General features: G+C 41.5%; 3 protein-coding genes across 10 annotated transcripts; 2 read left to right on the top strand and 1 right to left on the bottom strand.

Annotated features, from left to right (window-relative positions):
* Nucleotides 1-57: 57 nt before the first annotated feature.
* On the top strand, nt 58-3,552 carry LOC121655978 (barrier-to-autointegration factor-like protein). 4 transcript variants are annotated; one of them, XM_042010935.1, is made up of 4 exons: nt 58-454; nt 573-650; nt 2,102-2,232; nt 3,023-3,552. In XM_042010935.1, the coding sequence occupies exons 3-4, from the start codon at nt 2,107-2,109 to the stop codon at nt 3,167-3,169; spliced, it is 273 nt and encodes a 90-aa protein (XP_041866869.1). In that variant the 5' UTR covers nt 58-454; nt 573-650; nt 2,102-2,106; the 3' UTR covers nt 3,170-3,552. The 4 variants fall into 4 exon arrangements, with proteins under 4 accessions (XP_041866869.1, XP_041866866.1, XP_041866865.1 ...); XM_042010932.1 differs by having other exon boundaries at nt 58-483; nt 3,023-3,551; XM_042010931.1 differs by having other exon boundaries at nt 2,089-2,232; nt 3,023-3,549.
* Nucleotides 3,553-4,738: 1,186 nt separating this feature from the next.
* Nucleotides 4,739-13,977, top strand: LOC121655936 (ribonuclease inhibitor-like). Of its 5 annotated transcripts, none has more exons than XM_042010872.1 (9): nt 4,739-4,871; nt 5,270-5,404; nt 6,559-6,767; nt 6,880-8,728; nt 9,288-9,461; nt 10,181-10,354; nt 11,564-11,737; nt 12,826-12,999; nt 13,438-13,974. In XM_042010872.1, the coding sequence occupies exons 2-9, from the start codon at nt 5,277-5,279 to the stop codon at nt 13,448-13,450; spliced, it is 2,895 nt and encodes a 964-aa protein (XP_041866806.1). In that variant the 5' UTR covers nt 4,739-4,871; nt 5,270-5,276; the 3' UTR covers nt 13,451-13,974. The 5 variants fall into 5 exon arrangements, with proteins under 5 accessions (XP_041866806.1, XP_041866809.1, XP_041866808.1 ...); XM_042010873.1 differs by having other exon boundaries at nt 4,813-5,046; XM_042010876.1 differs by having other exon boundaries at nt 4,814-5,404; nt 6,880-7,105; nt 13,438-13,977.
* Nucleotides 13,978-15,241: 1,264 nt separating this feature from the next.
* On the bottom strand, nt 15,242-20,661 carry LOC121655966 (elongation of very long chain fatty acids protein 6-like). Its single transcript, XM_042010918.1, has 4 exons — nt 20,526-20,661; nt 19,117-19,248; nt 18,129-18,280; nt 15,242-17,395 (listed from the first exon to the last, which is right to left on the bottom strand). Exons 1-4 carry the CDS (start codon nt 20,627-20,629, stop codon nt 16,962-16,964), a joined length of 822 nt encoding a protein of 273 aa, XP_041866852.1. The 5' UTR covers nt 20,630-20,661; the 3' UTR covers nt 15,242-16,961.
* Nucleotides 20,662-22,063: the final 1,402 nt, after the last annotated feature.

The following is a 22,063-nucleotide window of genomic DNA, read 5'->3' as shown; positions in this document are numbered from 1 at the left end:
AAACGTGCAGAGGGCGGTGTTTAAAGCGGATTGTTTTTACAAAGAGGCTGAAGGGAAGAAAGAGGGCTTACTCTGGTGCTGCTTCTGAGGTATGAACCGGAGGCTCACGTCTCTAGGCCCCTGGTTGAAACCGGATTATTCCTGTTTCTGGTCGGAGTAAGATTTTACATTTTGTTTGTTTGTTATTACACTAAACACACCGGCTGGGAAAAATCCTGATGAAGGGATGGAGCAGGTTTAGGTTCGTACCACAGTGACGTGATGGGACGTGGTCTTCATTTCTGCGTAAGTGACTCATCTTTTTACGGAGCCATCTTCTTCTGCTTTACGTCATGACGTCAGACGCACAGCCTCAGCCTCTGGGCTTGGGTCCTAGTTGTTGAGATAAACGCCCCTCTTTGACGCTGACAGTTTTGAGAGATTTTAAGAAGCTTCAGGTGCTCCCTCAACACAGGTAAGACGCGCCACGCGGAGCTGCGTCAGGTAAGTGTCACGCACTGTTTGACCTGTTGTCTGTGAGCTGCGGCTGCTCTCAGGAAAGTTCATGATATTAGAACAACGTGTCTCTGCAGCATCTGTTTGACAGCACGTGAACCCGATCCAGGTCCAGGTGCAGTTCCAGACCACCAGGTGAAGTCTACGGCCATCAGGTACAGAATCGTTCTGACCCGGTTAGTTTTCGGGTCATGGGCTCCAGCAGAGTCCTAGTGGTAGTTATGGTTCTGCTCGAGCAGCTGATTCCACTAGTTTTTACAGAGTTTGCAGATGCTTCAGCTGTTGTACGGAATCAAAGTTGTGCCAAAAATATTAAATCACTGAAATAAAAATTAATTTAAAAAGTAGTTAATTAAGGGATTAATATTGGGAAAGTGTTTTATTGCTACAGGGTTGAATAACTGACTGCTGGGTAGTTTAGTTGCCATCCTCATTAACTCAGTAGTTAGACATTTTAGTTTTAAAACACAGAGCTGTGAAATGGCTTCAGATTTGGTTCAAGACGTCCTTACTAGGGAATCTAAAGCATTACAGAAATAACATGGAGTAACATGGAAAAGCACACAGAAAACATATACTAATAAATAATTTAGATTATTAAATGAAAATGAGCTACTTTTTTTCCTTTCATAATCATTCCTTTAATTCATTTTTAAAATTTATTATTTTATACATTTTTTGTGTTTCATGTTGCTTTTAACCTAAAACCCATTCAGCACTCACAAAAAAGGGTTTAAAAAAAAGGGAGGGGAAGAATTTTTTTTTTATTATTAACCTAATATTCATTTATGGTGAAATGAACATTTTTTAGAATAGTTACGGACTAAAAGTTTTTTTCATATGTTTTCTTGTAAGAAAATAATTCACAAATACAAACAAAAAACTTGATCAAATGTTTCTTTTCAGTCCCCTCAAAACTGTAAAATGTTAAGTTGTTTATTTAGAAATTCTGTTTGTTTTGGCAGAAAGTGTCTTATTAATAGAATTTAATTGTTCCTTAGCTGCATTTTCCCCCTTTTTTTGTAACCAAAGCAAAAATTCTGTTAATGTTTAAAATCTGTTTTCCATGAAACATGTTCTGATGTTTTGAACAGTTGGTTTGATAGTTAATTAATTTGGGGAACTTGTTCTCTAATTAATGGAAAGGTTTATTATACAGAGTATCCCTCATTTACATGCTCAGTAATTCAGAAAAGTTTATAAACTACAAAGTCCGCACAATTCTGACATTTCCTGTTTTATTTTAAAATAAAATCACTGACATAGATTTTTTTTATTGTTATAAAGACTTAATCTCGTCCAGAAAGGTTTGACTAGGAAATCCGCTCCAGTTAAAACTTCTAGCCGAAGAAAAAAAAGGCTAATTTAAAACTGACTTAAAGAACTGGTGTAATAGCAGTTACAGGACTGCAGATTGTGGAGTTTATGAAAATTAAAAATAATGTATTTAATGTGATGAGAAACATAATTTATTGTTCATGTTTTCCTTGTATAAAATGGAAAAAAAAGTTTTATTTTATTCAGAGTAAATGTGAGTGAGCTCATGTTTTGAGTCTGTGTCGGACGGATGAAGATTGAAATATCTCCCTGTAACCGTTCCCTGCAGTCAGGATGTCGACCACGTCTCAGAAGCACCGGGATTTCGTCGGAGAGCCGATGGGAGACAAACCGGTGACGGCCCTGTCGGGTATTGGAGAGACTCTGGGGAAGAAGCTGGAGGACCAGGGCTTCGACAAGGTGCAGGAAATACCTGAAACACACTCCACGATGCTGGGGAGTCATTTCACAAGTCAGAAGACGGAGGTTTCTCTGTCACCTGCTTCTTCATTGCATTTTTATATTTTCAGTGTTCCAGGAGTCATTATTCAACCTTTACCAAGAGATGCACAATATAATCGGCACAATATCGGTATCAGCCGATAACAGTTTCAATATTTAAATATTTGACATCGGCCATTCCACCAATATAATTAACAAATAAAATAACAGTCACTGAGAGAACTTAATCCCAGTCTGATTTAAGGAGGATAGGATGCACATGTCTTACTTGTTTTGTTTAAAATAATTGTTCTGATTCTTTTTGACATGTTGTACATAATACAAGTTGAAATATTTTTCTTATTTTCCACAGTGAATGTGACATCAACATGACAGAATATGCAGGATAATACTGTATTTTAATTCCACAACAGAGGAAACTAGATAGAGTTGAAATATCTGTATCTGTTTTTGGTTAAATGACTTATAAAATATCGGCATATCGGATATTGGCCTAGTCTCTCGTTCGTCAGTGCCTCCATGATCTCACCTCACTCTGTCTCTCAGCCATGAAGGTGCACAGCTGTGCACTAGCATACACACCAACTTCATCAGTGTGAATGAGGATAAAGGATCCCGGACCATCTGGACCAGTCCTCAGTCTTCTTCCTCTCCTCAGTCTGTCAGACGGCTTCCAGTGTTCTGTTGTGATGTTGGACGGTTTTTGCTTGTCTGTGATTTTTTTGTTCATGTACTTGGTTTGTTTCAGGCCTTCGTGGTTCTGGGTCAGTTCCTGCTGCTGAAGAAAGACTCTGAGATGTTCATCGACTGGCTGAAAGATGCCAGCGGAGCGAACTCTCGCCAGGCCGGGTCATGTGCTCAGTGCCTGAAGGAGTGGTGTGACGCCTTCCTCTGAAGCCCCGCCTTCCTCTGAAGCCCCGCCTCCCATCTACACTTCCACCTCAACCTGATGTTCCTCAGCTTGCTTACTGTCTCTGACGCAGCCTTTGGGTTTGTTCTGCCGCTGCAGGACGACTGTGACGTCACTGCAGGCGTTTACCTGTTTTTATATGCTTGCTTAAAAAGTTGATGTGAATTAAAAATGTTGTCTCAACTGTTGTCGGTTAAAACTTTATTCCTGTGGTTTCTGAGAGTTGCTGCATGGCACATCTAGTATGTTAGAGCCATCTAGGTAAATGCTGGTAAAGTGTTCCTGTAGTTAACCACGAGGCAGTATTTGACTTGAACAAGGTTAACTGAAGACCGTTGGTTGCCCTTTGCTCTGGTCTTTGATTGGTTCGGGCTTAACAAGCTGCCCAGAAGCTTGAGTTTTATTTTTTACCCAGAGAAAGCCCTGGTCTTTGACCGTACTTAGGTTTCTTTATTCTATAGGAGAACATTTTATTTATTTTGCAACATCATCATAGACTTGCAGTAATTTGTGTCAGCTCGCGTCAGCTACACACCAGAAGAGGTAGGCTAGTAGTCATAGATGCTTTCATCAACATATACCAGAGAAATATTACAGCAAGGAATGGAAACAACAGACAAAAGATTGTGTTTGTAAATGCCAGTTGTGTATGAAAATGTCATTCTTCTGTTTTTTCTGTTTTGTGGTTTTTCTATCGTTTGCTGTAGATTTATTTACTTGGGAATGAAAGTGTGGTTATGGACTTGTTCTGCTTGCCTAACCTGATCTGGCACATCGGACCTGGCAGTTAATTTCCAGCCAGGACACAACAAATGCCTCAAGTCAAATTTCCTAATCTGTAAATTTAGTAAAGTTTGGTATTTTATGGTGATCCCCAAAAAAGGCCTCTGGGTATGCTATATCTAAAAAAAATGAAGAAATACAATATTTAATATATAACCAGACTATAGTCGGATCTTATTATTTTTTTGTTATTTTATAAATATGGTCTAAAACAAATGTAGACTTCCTCCGTCTCAAACGCTAGCGATAAAAAATAAATTATTTCCCACTTCATACATTAGCTCGCAGGTGTATGTTCATCTTCTACCTGGTCTCCAGTCTCCAGGAATCTTGAATGAGTTTCCAGAGCTGCTCTTTGGACAGACTTTTAAACAGTTTTACCCCAAAGCTTTCCCCACACTGATCTAAAACCATAACTTTAAATTCAGCCATGTCAACATGTCTGCAGCACCAGTGTAGTATGTTAGCATTTGCTGCTGCTGCTGTGTGTGTGTGTGTGTGTGTGTGTATTGTGTCATATGACCTACCTCAGCCTTTTTCTTCCTGTTTCCCTTCCTGACAGCTTCCTGACAGCTACGTTTCCATGGAGACCATCTCAGATGAGGCTTCGGCCAGCAGTAGATGGATCAGCTGAAGGTCCAGATGCATCTCTCAGGTCCTGGTTCAGGTCTTTGCTGGATTCAGATCCTGTTGATCTGCTGTAGATAGTTTTCAGTCCTGACTCTTCTTCTTCTGTCCTCCACGTGTCCAGTTTCTGCCTCCATGAGATACGCCAGGTTTCCAGCTACCAGCTGTTGTTGCTGCTGAAATCCTGCTTTCTGTCTGATCTTTGCTGGTTTCACACATGAAACTAAAGAAATGGGAACAAATGATGTTGTGACAGGCTGATTTTACAGCTTTATGAGTAAGAAAAGCTTTTATATCTACTGTAAAATAATCTGATGGCACACATATAAAAACTCAAAGTCTAAAGCAGTCATGATGTCTCAGCTGTGATCACATGAGTAAAATGAAACTGACAGTTTTTCCCGAGTTCAGACTTCATTTTACAGTCAACAGAGAAGCAGGAGGAAGACAAGGTGAGCTTTATTCCAATATTTATTAACTTAAACACATCTTCTGCTGTCAGTCTGGCTTTGCTGTTTCTCTGTGGACTGACAAATGAAGGATCCAGGTCCTGTGTGGAGCAGACAGCTGGTCTCCCTCTTCATGTAGTTTTTACTGCTCTTGTTTGAGACTCTGGACAAAAGAAACTGTTTTTTATGTTCTGCTTACAGCTTATACTGCTGGTTTATCTCACAGACTGAAGATGAGTGGGCTGGAGGAAGAGCAGGACAGAACCGGTCCTCCAGGGTCCAACTGTCCGTCTATGGAGAGCGACTGGTCCAAAGACGATCCTTTAGACTTCAGTACTGAACCTCAAGCTTCATACAGAAAGTAAGAGACTGTTTTCTACTGTAAACTGAGCGGAGATGATTCATGTGTTGGATCAGCTTCATTAACTGTTGCATTACCACCAGACTGCAGAGCTTCAGAGACCACGCTCCACCCACGTTTGTTTTCCAGCAGGAAGAAGTTCTCGTACATCTGAAAAGCTTACGGAGGTTTTCTGTATTACATCCATCAACCCCTGAAAATAAAACCTGAGGAACACAGTTATTTATGACCAGTAACTCCACATGTTTGATTCCTTTACTTTATTAAGTCTTCATCAAACAAGACGATTTTCATACAAACCACAAACTGTTTATTGGCTGCTTTTAAAATCTGCCTGATTAACGCTCAGTCTGTTCAAGAACAGCTCCATTCCCCAAACACCTGGGACGCTGTGTAAAATCTAAATACATACAGAATGCAGTCATTTATAAATCGACCCACATTTTATTCCTCAAAGAACGTAAATACATATCACATATTTAAACTGAGACACTTAACCATTTCATGGAAAGTTATATATAAAATGATATAATTAATTATATAATAATTATATATCTAAAATTCATAGTTCCCTAATGCTTAAACCCAATTCTTCTTCTTATGTGTTTTAACCTGTCCTGTCCAGCATGGTGGCAGCAGAATGATGATCTGGCTGCCGTGTTGAGCTGAACTAGTTTACTCTGCTAAGAGGAGCCTTCTGGACATGCGGCTCCCTTTGAATCTTAACTGTTATTCTTTATTATTATTTTAAAATGTGTTTTTGCTTATAACTGCTGGACTGGAGAAACAGCAGGAAACAGGTGGGTAGGAGAGAAATAGAAAGAGAGCAAAACAAAAGGTCGCAGCAACTGCAATCAAAGCTAAACAGAGAAACTAAACAGCTGCTACGCCTGTAAAGAAGCCAGAAACATCGTGAAGGCTTCCAGAGAACACAACAATCAACCAAAACACTCCCGACTCTCCTGTTTGTCCACCCCTGCATCGGACTCTGATTCAAACCTTAATATTATTTCAACATAACATTTAACATTTTCTGATGGATGATTTGTTTCACAGCAAATGCCTGCAAGTTAATCACTACCAACATCAAATATTTTTATATTTATAGCTTCACTTTGTTTCTTCTGGTCTAATTTCTTCTTTCATATCCACAGAGTGAATAAGTGGAGGCATGTTGGGGAGGAAGAGCAGCTGTCCTGCTGTGGTTTATGTCAGGATGTCCTGAAGCATCCAGTCTCTTCCACCTGTGGACACTGGTTCTGCAGACGGTGCATCAACTCATACTGGGACCAGTCTGCTGCATCAGGAGATTCCTCTTGTCCCCAGTGTGCAGAAAGAACCAGAACCAAGCTGCAGACATGCGGTCAGAGCGACTCCATACGAAGTCTCTGTTCATCTGTCCGCTGATGGACTAGTTTCTGAAAACGTCCTGTTGTTTTGTGCAGAGATTGATGAGTTTTCTCGTCTTTTATCAGATGCTGGGCTGCAGGAGGTCAAAGATGAACATAAGATCAGTCTGAGGAGAAGATGTGAACGTGTGACTGAAGGAACTGATGAAACAGGAAGTGGAATCCTCCTCAACAGGATCTACACTGAGCTCTTCATCACAGAGGGACAGAGTGAAGAGGTTAATGCCCAACATGAGGTGAGGCAGCTGGAGACCGGTTCCAAGACCAACACCCTCCATGACGATCCAATCAGGTGCCATGACATCTTTAAAGCCTTACCTGACCAACATGGACCAATCAGAGTGGTTCTGACAAATGGTGTCGCTGGTGTTGGAAAAACCTTCTCAGTACAGAAGTTCACTCTGGACTGGGCAGCGGGCTTGGAGAACCAAGATGTGGGTGTGGTGGTTCTGCTTTCATTCAGGGAGCTGAACTTGATCAGAGATGATCCGCACAGTCTTCTCCAGCTGCTCCATGTTTTCCATCCAGCATTACAGAAGATCCCAGCAGAGCAGCTGGCTGTCTGGAGACTTCTCTTCATCTTTGATGGTCTGGATGAAAGCAGACTTTCTCTGGACTTCAACAACTCTGAGGTTGTTTCTGATGTCACACAGAAGTCTTCAGTCAACGTGCTGCTGATAAACCTCATCAGGGGGAATCTGCTGCCCTCGGCTCTCATCTGGATCACTTCCAGACCTGCAGCAGCCAATCAGATCCCTCCGGCATGTGTTGACAGGGTAACAGAAGTACGAGGCTTCACTGATGCTCAGAAGGAAGAATACTTTAGAAGGAGATTCAGTGATGAAGAGATGTCCAGCAGAATCATGTCCCACATGAAGGCATCCAGGAGCCTCCACGTCATGTGTAGAATCCCAGTCTTCTGCTGGATCACCGCCACAGTTCTGGAGAACATATTGGCCACAGAACAGAGAGGAGAGCTGCCCAAGACCATGACGGACATGTACTCACACTTCCTGCTGGTCCAGACAAAGAGGAAGACCAAGTACCGTGAGGGACATGAGACGAGTGCACAGGAGCTGATGGAGGCTGACAGGGAAGGTCTTCTGAAGCTGGGGAGGCTGGCGTTGGAACATCTGGCGAAAGGAAACATCATGTTCTACCAAGAAGACCTGGAGCGGTGTGGTCTTGGTGTCTCAGAGGCCTCTGTGTTCTCAGGAGTTTGTACTGAGATCTTCAGAAGAGAGTGTGTGATCTTCCAGAAACCAGTTTACTGCTTCGTTCATCTGAGTGTTCAGGAGTTTCTGGCTGCAGTCTACATGATCCACTGTCACACCAGCAAGAAGATAAAGGTTCTGGAGGACTTCTTACAAAAATACAGGCAAATGGAACAAACAAAGTCTTTTCTTGATAAGATTTTCATGTTCTTCAGAAAGGATGATCTACATGCTCTAACTCTGGAGGACTTCTTGCATAGAGTCATGAAAAAATCCCTCAGCATTAAAACTGGACATCTGGATTTGTTTGTCTGCTTCCTTCATGGCCTTTCTCTGGAGTCAAACCAGAGACTCTTAGGAGACCTGCTGGGTCAGACAGAGACCAGTCCTGAAATCATCCAGAAAATCACAGACAACCTGAAGAAGATGAACACTGAATCTATCTCTCCTGACAGAAGCATCAACATATTCCACGTTCTGATGGAGATGAAGGACCTCTCAGTTCATCAAGAGATCCAAGAGTTCCTGAAGTCAGAACACAGGTCAGAGAAAGAGCTCTCTGAGATCCACTGCTCAGCTCTGGCCTACATGCTGCAGATGTCCGAGGAGGTTCTGGACGAGTTGAACCTGAAGAAATACAAGACCTCAGACATGGGACGACTGAGACTGATCCCAGCTGTGAGGAACTGCAGGAAGTTTGTGTGAGTCAAGTATTTCATTTTAGTTGTTATTTAAATTGGGAGTGATTGAAGCTGGAGTAGCAGCTGTGATTGGTTGATCGAACGAACGAACGAACGAACGAACGAACGAACGAACGAACGAACGAACGAATGGAAAGAATGAACACTTCTTAAAGTACATTAAAATCCCCACACTGAATGTGGACTGAAAGTCACAACAAGACTTTTTGACACATTTTCAGTTTATTTCATTTTGAGCCTTTTAGCCAAAATGTTCTAAAAGACAACAAATACATAGATTTATATGTATTCATGAAATGATGGTACCACATGCGATACACCCCACGCTGACTTGAATGAGTGGGTCATTAGGAGGCTTCTGCAGCTCTTGACAACAAGCTGTTGGAGATCCTTTGCATTTGAATCAGGTGCAGCAGGGAAAGAGCTTAAACCTGCAGACACTGGCCCAGGAAGTCCAGCGTTGGTGGAGAATGATGGGAATGATTGTTTCATGTTAAATACAGTCAGATAAGACCAGCTCAACCAGTGTCCCTTTTCATTACAACATTTTATCTTGCAGACTTTCCCGCTGTGGACTCTCAGACACTCACTGTGAAGTTGTGGCCTCAGCTCTGAAGTCCAGCCCCTCCCATCTGACAGATCTGGATCTAAACCTTTGCAGCTTAACGGATTCAGGAGTGGAGCAGCTGTCTGTTGGACTGGAGAGTCCAAACTGTAAACTGGAGACTTTAAGGTCATTTTACTGATTCATATTTTACATCCATTACTAAAGTTATGAGCCTTTGTTTAGAAGTTGTCATAGCTTCCTGACTGAAGCAGCACCCCCCCCCCCCCCCCCCCCCCCCCCCCCCCCCCCCCCCCCCCCCCCCAGAAGGCCACCAGTCTGAAGCTTCCCCCAGAAAACGCTCCACCTTGTCTGATATCATTTTAACTTTTCTGGAGTAATGATGAATGCAAAGCTCATCTAGGTTTACCAAAGATTAATGATTAAATGACTGAAACTTGTCTTTCTGGGTCTTCTTTAAACACTTTTCCGTGTTTGGAGCTGTAAATCTGCCCAGCCGACTCCAGAACTGAGGACCCTCCATTTCTGTGTGAAGTTTAATCTGTAAACTTATGTGACTCTTCAGTTGTCTGAATTCCTTTGATCAACACTTTGTGTTTTCACAGTTTCCTGCTGAACTACAGCAGAAAGACAGTAAATCAAAGAGGGAATCTGTAAATAACTTTTAGTAACCTTATAAGAGGTTGAATTGATTTTTGTGACTTCTGAAGCTTCATTCAGTGGCAGCTGAATTACTGAATGTTGTAGTTCAGTGATGGTGCAGAGCGTGCACCATCAGTGTGGACAACAGGAATCATCACGTCTGTAAAGTTCATATGAAGCTGAGTTGCACATTTAATACCTGGAATGTTGTAATGTATCGTATCTATTTTAATGACTTTTTTCAGATTGTTGGGCTGCAGTTTGTCGGAGATCAGCTGTGCTCCTCTGGCCTCGGCTCTGAAGTCCAACCCGTCCAGTCTGAGAAATCTGGACCTGAGCTGGAACAACCTGCAGGATTCAGGAGTGAAGCACCTGTGTAGTTTTCTGAGGAGTCCACAGTGTAAACTGAAGACTCTGAGGTTAGACATTTGTTTTAATTCTGTGCTGAGATAATAATGATATGAAAATTGTGGTGACCCTGAACTGGACTTATGGCTGATATTGTACTAATTCACACAACAGATCTTCATGACATGGTGTATTTTCTCCTCCTCGGTGGTTTAGTCCATTGACTGTAGCCAAAGCAATGCATTGTCTCAGATCGTAAGCAAAGCAAGAACTATCATACTCTGGGTGACTGACTCTAGCTCGTTGGACCATAACAGGGAAGATGTGGGGGAATTATTATCATGGTGTTATTAGGCCAGTTCCCCTGAAGTAGCAGTGAGACATTAAGGGCCATCAAGAGAGTTGTGCAGAAGTTGGCACAAACTGTTGGAGGAAAATTTTATTTGAATCATGTGTGTTGCAGCAGGGAAACATTTAAATCCCACAGGACACTGACCCCAGAGGTCTGAAGTGGGAGATCCCTGGTTTAGGATCACCTTAGACCGGTCCTAACTAAAAGCTTTGTGGAAAAGGAGGTAATTGAGAATTATAATAAAGGTGGAGAGAATTTCTGTTTCCTGAACCAAAGCTGTCAGCTGGTTCCACCAGGTTTCATACAACTAGAATCTGATGTGGGAGTGCCTCTGTTTATAACTTTTTGGGTTGGGTAATTAAAATGTTGTCTGCATTGACTGGGAAAATAATTAAATTCACTTTAAAATGCTTCTGAATGACAATTCAAAGATGGGACTGAATAAATGACAATTGAAATTGCTGCTTGAAGAACTTACAACTGAAATAAAACTTGTAGTTTGTCTTCCCTCAAACTGGGCACCAGGAAATGCCTGTTTTTATGACATTGTCTCCCTTCACATGACCATCTGACTATCAACGACGCTAAAAGGTTCGCTTCTGAGTGGTCAGGTGCAGTGTTATTCTGCTAATAATCCCTGTGGATCAGTCAAGGGATGGTTGGTGGGGGGTGCTGCCATGAGCAGGACTGTTAAAGGGAATGAACTTTTTTGTTTTAAGGTGAAATTTAAAAATGTAATTAAAATATTTATAAGCACAAAGCTGCAAATATATAAACTGTCGGATATTTTGCCTTCTTGTTTAGGTTTTTACTAACAAAGGTTTATCCTGCAAAATCAAAAGCTAGTGTTGATATTGATCATCTTTCCAAACAGATGAAAGTTGTATTATTTTGTCCTCTTTATATGCGTGTTTTCTTCTTAATCCAGACTGTGGACTTGCAGCTTGTCAGAGGTCAGCTGCCTGTCCATAGGCTCAGCTCTGAGGTCCAACCCCTCCCATCTGACGGAGTTGGACCTGAGCTGGAACATCTTGCTGGATTCAGGAGTAAAGCAGCTGTGCACATTTCTGAAGAGTCCACGCTGTCAACTGGAAGCTCTGAGGTCAGGCACTGAGCTTTAGTTTGTTCTGAGACTGATGTGATGTGAAAGTTGTGGTAACACAAAACTACAAAATACATCATACTGATCCACAATGATGATCTGGCAAAATTAGTTTTCTTCTTCAGTGGCTTAGTCCATTGATTGTGGAACGTAACGTTTTGCTTCACATGTGACAGCTTCGTGCATCCATCCATGTTATAAACTTTCTGTTCTATTTAGTCACACCAGGTGGAACATAACCCAGGTATCATGGGCTGTGTCCGAATGTGCACCTACTCAATACATAGTGACCTATATAGGGGTCACGCCATTTCGTAGGGGTGTCCAAATGTCCAGAGAGAAAAAAGTAGGGCACTCAAAATTACCCACAATGCATCTTGAAAAGTAGTGAGCATTGATGGTTAGTAGACGGGTCAATATAGACCACAATGCATTGCGGGCAGAAGCTCAATATGGCTCAAGGAGGCAAAAAAACCTTTTTATTGAATAGATCTGCAACAAAGAATAAAATACAACAAGGAATAAAAATAAAAACACTTACACACAACTTTGGATTGGATTTGGAATGACATCTTGACGCGCATTGTGGTTGCCGTGGTGACGGCTGGTAGTCACGTGGTTTGCGGTGAGGAAAAAATAGGCAGCTTCATGTCCAAATCGCCAAAGGAATGAGTCACTATGTCGTAAACGAGGGGTTTGGGAGTTGGGTGGACTTTCGGACACAGCCATAGAAAAAGGGACAGGGTACATCCTGGACTGTTCATCACAGGACAAAGAAAGATGGACGACCGTACACACTCACACCTTCAGTATTTAGAATAGAGTTAAACTGACATGATATATTCAGACTGTAAGAGAAAATTCACACATGAACAGGTAGAACAGAGACTTGACAAAGAAAAGCTCCAGCCAAGGACTGAACCCGGCTTAATGTGAAGCAACATCAATAACCACCACTCACACAAGAAGTAGTAAAACTTTTAACATCAAAGTGGTAAAAATGATCTGGAAACTGTCTCAGAACTAAAGGTAGCTTCTTCTAACATCGGATTTATGTTCTACACTAACATGTTTTATTCTTTATTCAGCCTGAGTCGCTGCAGCTTGTCAGAAATCAGCTGTGAGTCTCTGGTCTCAGCTCTGAGGTCCAACCCCTCCCATCTGACAAAAATGGACCTGAGTAACAACAACCTGCAGGATCCGGACGTGAAGCGGCTGTCTGAGCTCGTGGACAGTCCAGACTTCAGACTGGAGACTCTGAGGTTGGTAGAGGATGGATTCATTCAATAATCCTCAATGAAAGTTCCAGAGTTTCCTGTTAATCTGCAGCTTTCCTCAATGAAGCTGCGAGCCAAGAATACTGACGGGTTCAGGATTGGACAGGAATCCAGAAACAGAGAGCCAATATGCTGATTGAGTTAATATAAAGATTTATTGGAAATGCTGTAGTCCATCAAATGTTTATACCTGATTTTTTTTTATCTAAAATATTCAACTACACTTTCACTGAGACAACAGATTCGAAGTTAAAGGGTTCGGCTGGTGTGTGGGCTTCGATTTTAGTGTGTTCACTCCAACGTGTTAACATGCGAGCTGAAAAGAAGCTGATTAAACCACACAGCTGCTCCACAGCTGACCTTCTGCTGCTAGAGACGCCCTGGAAACTCTCATTCCTCTGTTCTTTATTCTTCTCTCTCCAGCTGGAAGGCATGATCGTGATCAGGTGTCTGAGAGACGAGGGTCTGTGATGAGAAATGGACACAGTGGCAGATTGTGTATGAAGTGCTCGACTGGGCCATGTTACTGGGAGGTGAAGAAGAGAGAAGAGCTTCACCGAAACTCTTCCTCTCCTGCTCCACACTCAGACACCTCCTCCACCTTCACCTAAGCAGTGGAGACAGTTTATCTATTTATTTTGGACCAAGAAAGAATTATTGCTGTGTAATTTAAACAGCACACAGAGAAGTGGAAGTTCTGTTGTCATTGTATGTCATGTTGCAGCGCCACACTGTGGAATAATGAAGAGCTGCAGCACATGTTAACATTAAAGGTTTGGAGTAGGAAAAAAATTACATTTTAAAAAGTGTTTCTGCTGTTGGTGGGAATAACTTCCTGTACTGTTCTCAGTTGCACAGTGGACACTGAACACACCGTTTCCTCACCGTGTTTTTGAGGGTGTGAAGAATTGTTCGTCATATTCAGCAGCTTTTGCAGTATTCCAGTCCAACCGACTTTATTTATATGGAACATTATAAAAACACACGGTTGCCATTGTGCTGTAGCCTACATATAAAACATAAATGTTGAACATGGAGACAGACTTTCCACACACAGCCAGATATTCTGGACTCCAAAAGACATTAAGACTGGAGAAATAAAATACATCAAAATGTACTTAAGAAATCTAAAAAATAAAAGTAATTAAAATATTAAAACGCATTGAAAGAAAGGAATTAGAAAGGTAAAATATATGTTAGAGGTATTCTCTGGACAATCGGCTCCAGCTCGGTCTGCAGGACAGTGCCAGCCTTCCTTTCTTCTGTTAAAGTCCGTCCCAAGAAAACATGGAGAAAAGTAGATTTTTTTTTACCTGAAATCTTTGACCCTTTAACAAATTGTAAAAAAAAAATTTACAAAAAGAATTTTTGTAGATTTTTTTTCGTGTGATTTGGCTAAATTATTGTAGTGCATTATTGCAGCCACCAGGGGGCAGAAGACGAGTATCTGATTGTGTACAAAAAAAGTTCTCAGAAACTGTTATCAAATACGATTCATACAGCATTATAAGGTTAAAGTCTGTGGTTCTGATGCTGCTGCTGCCCCAACAGATGGCCACAAAACCAGACTGAGCTTTCCAGCACAGACTAATTAAAGATGTGCAAAATCTTTGGGGAGACATTGACAGATCTCAGCTTCCTCAAGAAGTGAACTCCCTGAAGTCCTTCATCACATACACCCCACAACTACAGAAATAGTCTCTAGGGTGATCCATACACCATAAAAGAAATAACTGGAACTGCAGAATTAGTGGTGTTAATAGTATCTGGAAATAAGCACAGTGCCCATTTTTCACACACTGTGGCAGATTAATGTAATTTATCAGAGGAAAGAGTGACAGAGCAAAAGATAAGACAGGAGTCAAACTGAGTTTTACTGGGTGGAGAGAAGAAACAAGATGCAAGACAGGTCCTGAAGTAGCCTTCATTAGGACGCACTAACGGGGAAAATAAATAAGTCTGCCAGTGTTTAGTGCAACTTTAACTTAAAGACCTTAAAAAAACAATAAGCCAACTTTTATCTGTATTGGAGAATGTGTGTGGGAGTGATAACGTCTCTAGGAATCAATGATGCAGACCAATTTACAAAATCACACATAAAGAAATTGGCTTCGTGATGTTTAGCATCTTCCTGCTGGATTCAGTCATTTAATCAAGTTGTATTTTATGGAGTCAATAAAACCTCAAAAATGTGATTTTAAGAGCCTTAAAAAACTCAAGACATAGATCAGATTTTTAAAAAAGTCTTTATTAAATTCAAAATAAATAAAATATAAATTTAATCTTTTGCTGAACTTCTCAGCAGCAGGTTGTGTTCATACAGCAAAACATCCTGTCTTCATAAAACAAAGTTGGTTTTTCTTTAAAATTCAGACATTTTTGCCATCACACACATTTCAAACATATAAATACAAAAACACTTAAACAGGCAAACTTTTTTCCTATAAAAACATTAAATATCCAACCTGTGATTTATACAAATGTAAGTTTTAGTGAAAACAGAAGCGAAACACCACAAGGAGACTTTCCAGCAGCCAATCAGGCGCCATCATACATCAGAAACAAGAAAAAAAAAAAAAGCTTCCTGCCAACACACACGCGGACGTAAACCATGTAAAATCATCCTGATCTGAGAGATGCAGACTTTAAAAATGACTGAGACACAAACCATTGAAGTCTTATGGAGAAAATAAAGAAATGATCACGTCTGAGTCTCAAACTGACAATTCACTACTTTCAGTTTGATCATTAACGTGTGAATCCGATCAACAAAACCTCCGAAGAGGTCACCTCTGAATGAAAAGGTCCAAACCGCTGAGGATCCTTTAATGTGCCTCAAACATGATTTTCTTAGATGTTCATATATTTGAAATCTACTAAATATCAACAGCTTCAGCCTAAAAGCAGCTGCAGCCCAAAGTTTGAACATTGAGAAAAAGAAAAATATCCACCTTGATAAACACGTGCAGGACTTGAGTCGGGATGAAGAAAACCCAACTCTACCATCAAACCCTGAAGTTTAAGGAAAGTTTAGGAAAATTCTGTCCCAGATGGATTCAAAGCATCCGTTATCCAAGGTGAAGATCATCTACATCCAGTCAACATTTACAGTTTCAGCAGCAGCAGGTGGAACCAGTTAAACCAGTATAAAAGGGCTGAAATTGGTTACTCCCAGTGGCATCTCCAGAAAAACTTCCAGTCTTTTTAGTTTTAATCCTGCTATTGTGTCACCGACAGACAGAAAAAAAGAAGCAGGTAAATGTTGACTGACGCGTCTCAGTGGTTTGGACCAACAGTAGCAGGTTTTCTGAGTTCAGATGGTAAAATTAGCTTATCTTACAAATTAAATTACTTAGAAATGAGAATGAAAAGGCAAGATGTGAATGTTTCAGGGTCCAACTCAAAATCCTTCACAGTACACCTTCAGACTGAGTGACAGGTTTCCATTTCCAGAGGTTTAGAGACTCTTTCTAGAGAGGATTTAAAGACCTGCTCTCTTAAGACCCAAATAATTTCCTCTTTTTAAATTCACTTATTCCATATTTGATAAACTGAAATATTCACCGGACGTTGAGACATTTTCTGGAGCAGATATTTATGAAGCCTTCCAAAGATGAGCCGATCCATCCCTGACGGACGGCACATTCCTGACTGACAATAAATATTTCAGGTTTTTAAAAACCAAAACATCACCTGGTTCTGAGTTTCCATGTTCGTGAAAGTGTGAGTTCTGGACTTCCGGTTGCTTTGGTGGGAAATTACTGTTAATTATTTCAGCACGTTGCATTTAGAGTTTACAGAATTTAGAGTTTCTTCGGTTTGGCGGCGTCACAAATGTGACTTCTGTCTCGCTCCGTCTTTAAGTTGTTCAGACATTAAAATGTCAGATTTTTGTCATAAATCTGTCGACTCTAAAGCCTCAGCTCCTCATGCTGGGGCCTTGGTCTCTACTGGGTCTTGGTGGTCTTGACAGGCTTGGCGTCGCGGCGCAGGTATGTCTGGTAGAAGAAATTGGAGAAGAGCAGCAGGTAGCTGAGGTACATGAGCGAAGCCCAGGTGATGTTATCCAGGTGAGAGGGGCAGTCCCCCTGCTGCATCCAGCGGTACACCAGCCCACTAACCGTCACCCCCATCACCATCTGGGCGATCTGAGAGCTGGTGATGAGCACGGCGAAGGGGCGGGGCACGCGCAGCCCGGCGGCACGTGCAGCGTAGTAGCTGTACATGAGCGCGTGCACGGTGTAGTTCATGGTCATGAACCAGCCGCCGCCGGCCACCATGTCTTTGTAGGAGTACCAGGAGTAGAGCAGAACGGTGATGTGGTGGTACCAGTGCAGGAAGAGGAGCTTCTGCTTCCGGAGAACGATGAACGCCGTGTCGCCTGCCACATAAACACACCATCAATGATCATGTCAGTCAATCCAAAGTCTGAGTTTCAGTTCAGGTCTGCCATTTACCTTTTAATGCAACCAGGATGTTGACGTTTTATCTACCGTAAAACCGTCAGGACAGTCTTTTCAGACGGCTTGAAATCAGTCAAATCACCAAGTAAAGGGTTGGACATCAGTTTTACCCAGGACTATAAATATTATCCAGTCATTTAATCCTCCGACTTTTATCCATGCATTACCCTCAGCTAGCCAGTTAATCCTTTACTTTCAGCTATTTATACATCTTCAACCTTTTAATCCACTGCTCAGCTGTTCAGCCGGCAGGTTGTAGTCACCAGTTACCAGAATTTAAATTTTACAACTGAAACTATATTTTACCTGGAAACTATGGGCAGTAACTTAGGGTCATTTCTGGAGAGAGAAAAACATCCAAATGTTTTCAGTTTTGGGAATATTTGCTGTTTTAAATCACAGCAAACTGAATCTGAGGTTCACATCTGTTCGATATGGACGACATTTTACCCTCATTGTGGTCTCACAGGACATGAACGCCAATGCATCAAAATCCAAAAGAAACAGGCTTCTTCACCACTGACTGCAGGACATTGAAACATCTGTATGACCAGCCTGACGGTTACCATGGTGATGTGACACTAACGCCACCTTCTGGCCTTTAAAAAAATGAACATTTCATTGAATAAAGTTAAAAAACCTGAAACAAACCGAGTTCTGGAGCTTTGCTGAGGACAAAGGCATAGGCCCAGAACTTGCTGATGGGTCCGTTGTAGAAGCTTTGGTCACAGATGGAGCGTCTGAAGCCGCTGGAGCTTAGGATGTGGAACATGTAGGAACCGGTCCGAACCGCCCCGATGATACTGCAACATACACACGAAACTAATAAAACCTGCTGCTGCAGGAGGAAACAATCAACCCTTGTCTGTTTCAGGTATGTTCCAACAATTATGACCAATAACCTGTTTGACATGTGGATTTACAATGTTCAGAAAGTGATGAGTGTTTTCCTTTAAAAAGGAACAATCAGCAGATTTTTCCAGCACGAAGCTGCAGGTGTCTGGTTTCAGGAACGTCCATCACGCTGAGCTGCCGCTCTGCATTGTTCCCACAGGTGAGTCGACACCTCAAACATGCAGAAAAACAAACACCTAATCTAAGAGCGGCAACACATGGCAGTCAGGTGTGGTTACTACGGAGACGGCATCCCTTTAGCACATCAGTCATGCCAATGTGTTGAGTCAGGAATCGGAATGGGCGTGGAAGAGGACACAATGCAAAGCATGCTACTGGTTACCATGGAGACAATACCTTTGTCAGGAGGTGTCGTCTCCGCATAAACAGCTTGACCAGTGTGTAAATTTCAGACAGTTTAGTTTGATTCTGATGAGAAACGATTCAAACGAACAAAACTGACGCTGGACGGTCAGAAACAGACACCTGTTCACCTGTCGCAGGTGATACACACAATGTGGGCCGAAACAAAGTACACCAGCCTATCAATTATGAAATCAGTCATCTTGAAAACTAACTTCAGATGCTAATTTTCCCATTAAATGATTTAAAATTGGTCATTTAACTGTTTAGAAATATAAGTAAAAAAAAACAGCTAAAAACATACTCGTATCATTTTGCCATTTTCCCCCCAAAAGGACCTGAAGGTGTTGCTGCAGGGGAGGAGTTTTCCAGATGTGCATACCTGAACAAAGCGAGGCTGAGAGACCAGAGGACGAGCGGCAGCCGCAGGTTGAGTTTGGGTCGCGGCTTCATGTAGTGCTGGCCTCCAAACACCAGGGCGGCGTAGAGCGCGCTGAACACAAACGACTTGCTCCTGAGGAGAAAAAACACTACATTTAAATGGGAGAAGAAATTTGTTATTTTAGTAAGAAATCTTTTGCTTCCGGTTTCAGGACAAAACGATCTCAAATACACGATGTAAACCAGAAAGAGAGAATGTTTAGGTGTAATAAGGCCTGATAAATGGCCACTGAAGGCCCGAGAGGAGCAGGTCTGCTGAGAGGGATGGATCAACACAAAAAACAGCACATCTCAGTCCATGATGGCCTACAAACTGTTTAAAGCTGGTGTCACCATGCAGTAACATATTTAATACATGTTCTTGGTATCTAGGGACACTTGGGGAACTCAGGATATCTGCGTGTGTTATAAAAAATTAAAGAAAACTTTAATATTTTTATCCTCCCGTTTGACAGAACAACATCAACAAAGTCATCTACTTCCAAATCAAGGCTAACATTAAATGTTTTAACCTACTCATCTGAACTAAAATAAAAACGGTTTTATCTTTGCTAGTAATCAGAAGTGGTCTGAATTCCAGCATTACTAACACCTGGCAGACACCTGCACTGATACCTGAGACACCAGGAAGCTCAGCTGATCTGCATCTCATCACCTTCAATCGTCTGAGGTGTTAATTACACCTGACCTTCTCCAGCAGTGAAACTTTTAGCCCCTTATCCAACCAACACAGTTAAAAGTTTCATCACCTATTCCCAGTTTCGGTGTTACCAGCAGGTCACGTGTTTCTGAGCTGCATCTCCATCTCTGTGTTTCTGGAGGAACCGGACCGACCGGATTTAAGGTAAACCTTCACAGCTGCGACATCACAGCTGACAACACCTGCAGCTCGTGCCCTCGGGTAATTTTCTGGTAAACTCTCTGACACACTGCTGTCCACAGGTAGGCTAGTCCAGCTTGTAAAGAGTTTTCTGCCTCATAAAAAGTTAAGTTTGATGTTTCCAGCGGATCTCTGCTTATTTTTTAAGAATTTAAGTTGATTTAACATCAGCTCCTCTGCAGCATCAACAAAAACCCACGTGATATTTTTAGTATTTTACAAATCAGCTTCAGTTGCATGCCAAACAAAGACTGGCCCCCAGGGGCCCGATACAGAGAATCTCCGTCCCATATTGCAAACAGCCTCTGTAGGTGCGCAACTTCTAAAACTGGAATATTTTTAGACTCCGGAACGGAAAAGTTGAAGGGATGAAAAGACCACTGTTATTGGTCATTTCTTTTAACCCCCCAGCGGAATTTCCAGTTACTCTGAGCTGTAATGAGGTGATGAGGTGAAAGATGAAGGCTGACCAGTTTTCCTGCATCCACCGGATCGCTCCGCGCTCGTCGAAGCGCCGCTCGAAGCTGAACTCCGACAGCTGCAGGTAGAAGTCCGTCTCATTCATCTGCAGCATCTTCACCGACCGTCAAACCTTCAACACCGAAGACTTTTCCTGGTGAGTCGCCGCCTCTCCGTCCTAATTAAAGCCTGGCTGCAGGGGGCGGGGCCTCCAGGACCCACCTGTCAGCGTTTCGTAGCTTGCTGATGACTCCAGCGACGTGAGAATGAACAGAACATGTAGTCCGAGAAGTTAAGAGTAAATATTTCAGGAAAACTGGTTCAGGGTTTGTTTTAGTTTCTGACTGATCCGGTAAAACCAGGAGCTCGTTTCAACTTCTGCTGAACTTTTGAAGTGATGCAGAGTCTCAGGCTGGATCTGCACAGACCTGGAGTGTTTTTGTAATGAACTTTAGGGTTTTTATTAGTCTTTTTATTAAGTCTAGTTTAACTGTTTTAACTACTTTGACGCGTATTTATTATATTTTGTGTTGATGTGTTTGTGTCTAAGCCAAATTTCTCCCAAGGGAGACAAATAAAAATACCTTTTGACCTTTGAGTCTGAACCAACAGTAAATAAATCAAATTAACTTTACTTATGCAGCAAACACAATTTTATCACAAAGTCCTCTCCACTGTCTCCTGGTGCAGCTGAAGGATTGAATCAAAGGGAAAGTCGAGGGAACCCGCTGGTTTTCTTAGGAAATCAGGTTTTATGAATTGGTTCATATCACAGTAAATAATAAAGAAATAAATCAGTAATAACAACAATGTCATGTATTTATATGAAGGAAGACAGAGTTTAGGGACATGAATAAATGAGAATAATATGATTTATAACGTAATTCAGAATGGGAAATTATTGTAACTTTTCTGCATTTCTTTTGTAAAAACAGAATATTTAGATTCTGTATTTTAAAGCTAAAATTATAGGATGTTTCCATTTTAAATTCCTGTTTAACAGAAAACTCGTCATAATTTAAATATAAAATTATAATGCTCAAATCTTAAAGAGTTAAGAAACCATCTTCGTTCAGGGTTAATTGTTGGTACTGAAGTGTCTAATTCAAACACAGTTACTGGAAATACAAGCTGCAAATCAATCAAACTGATTAGATTTACTTCATTCTCCCCTCGGGGACGACAAAACATCCCAAACATGTTGTCAGGGAGGGAGGTTTACTTCACACCCCGGGGAGGTTGTGGAGTGAAAAACATCTCTGATAAAACCAGAACTCTACATTAAACCATGGTGTAGGCTGCTGGGGGTCAGAGTCAGAGAACGGGAAGTGTGAAGGGTCAAAAAGAATCAACACCTTCACGGTTGTTTCATCATGTCAAAGTTTGATTTCATTTGTAAATAATAAATAAATTTATATAAGCTCTGTCTGTATATTTATGTATGTGAAGCGTAAAGAGCAAAGAGAGAATAAGAAATATATCAACTAAAATGTCATAATAAAAAAGGAAAAGGCTGGAAATAAAGAAATAAATGACAGAAATCAAAGCT

The sequence above is a fragment of the Melanotaenia boesemani genome, chromosome 16 (genome assembly GCF_017639745.1).
Source record: "Melanotaenia boesemani isolate fMelBoe1 chromosome 16, fMelBoe1.pri, whole genome shotgun sequence".
NCBI classification, from domain to species: domain Eukaryota; kingdom Metazoa; phylum Chordata; class Actinopteri; order Atheriniformes; family Melanotaeniidae; genus Melanotaenia; species Melanotaenia boesemani.
Note: the sequence above shows the minus strand (reverse complement) of the source record. Positions and strands in the feature narration are given on the sequence as shown.

Bases quoted from the DNA above. Each gene is read 5' to 3' on its own strand.
- LOC121655978 (XM_042010935.1), top strand. From the start codon at position 2,107: ATGTCGACCACGTCTCAGAAGCACCGGGATTTCGTCGGAGAGCCGATG. The intron at 2,233-3,022 runs GTGCAGGAAATA...GGTTTGTTTCAG, and splicing joins AGGACCAGGGCTTCGACAAG to GCCTTCGTGGTTCTGGGTCA.
- LOC121655936 (XM_042010872.1), top strand. From the start codon at position 5,277: ATGAGTGGGCTGGAGGAAGAGCAGGACAGAACCGGTCCTCCAGGGTCC. The intron at 6,768-6,879 runs GTCAGAGCGACT...GTCTTTTATCAG, and splicing joins AACCAAGCTGCAGACATGCG to ATGCTGGGCTGCAGGAGGTC. The intron at 11,738-12,825 runs GTCAGGCACTGA...TTCTTTATTCAG, and splicing joins TGTCAACTGGAAGCTCTGAG to CCTGAGTCGCTGCAGCTTGT.
- LOC121655966 (XM_042010918.1), bottom strand. From the start codon at position 20,629: ATGCTGCAGATGAATGAGACGGACTTCTACCTGCAGCTGTCGGAGTTC. The intron at 19,249-20,525 runs GTCAGCCTTCAT...TTTTCTCCTCAG, and splicing joins CGGTGGATGCAGGAAAACTG to GAGCAAGTCGTTTGTGTTCA. The intron at 18,281-19,116 runs GTATGCACATCT...TGTATGTTGCAG, and splicing joins CTCAGCCTCGCTTTGTTCAG to TATCATCGGGGCGGTTCGGA.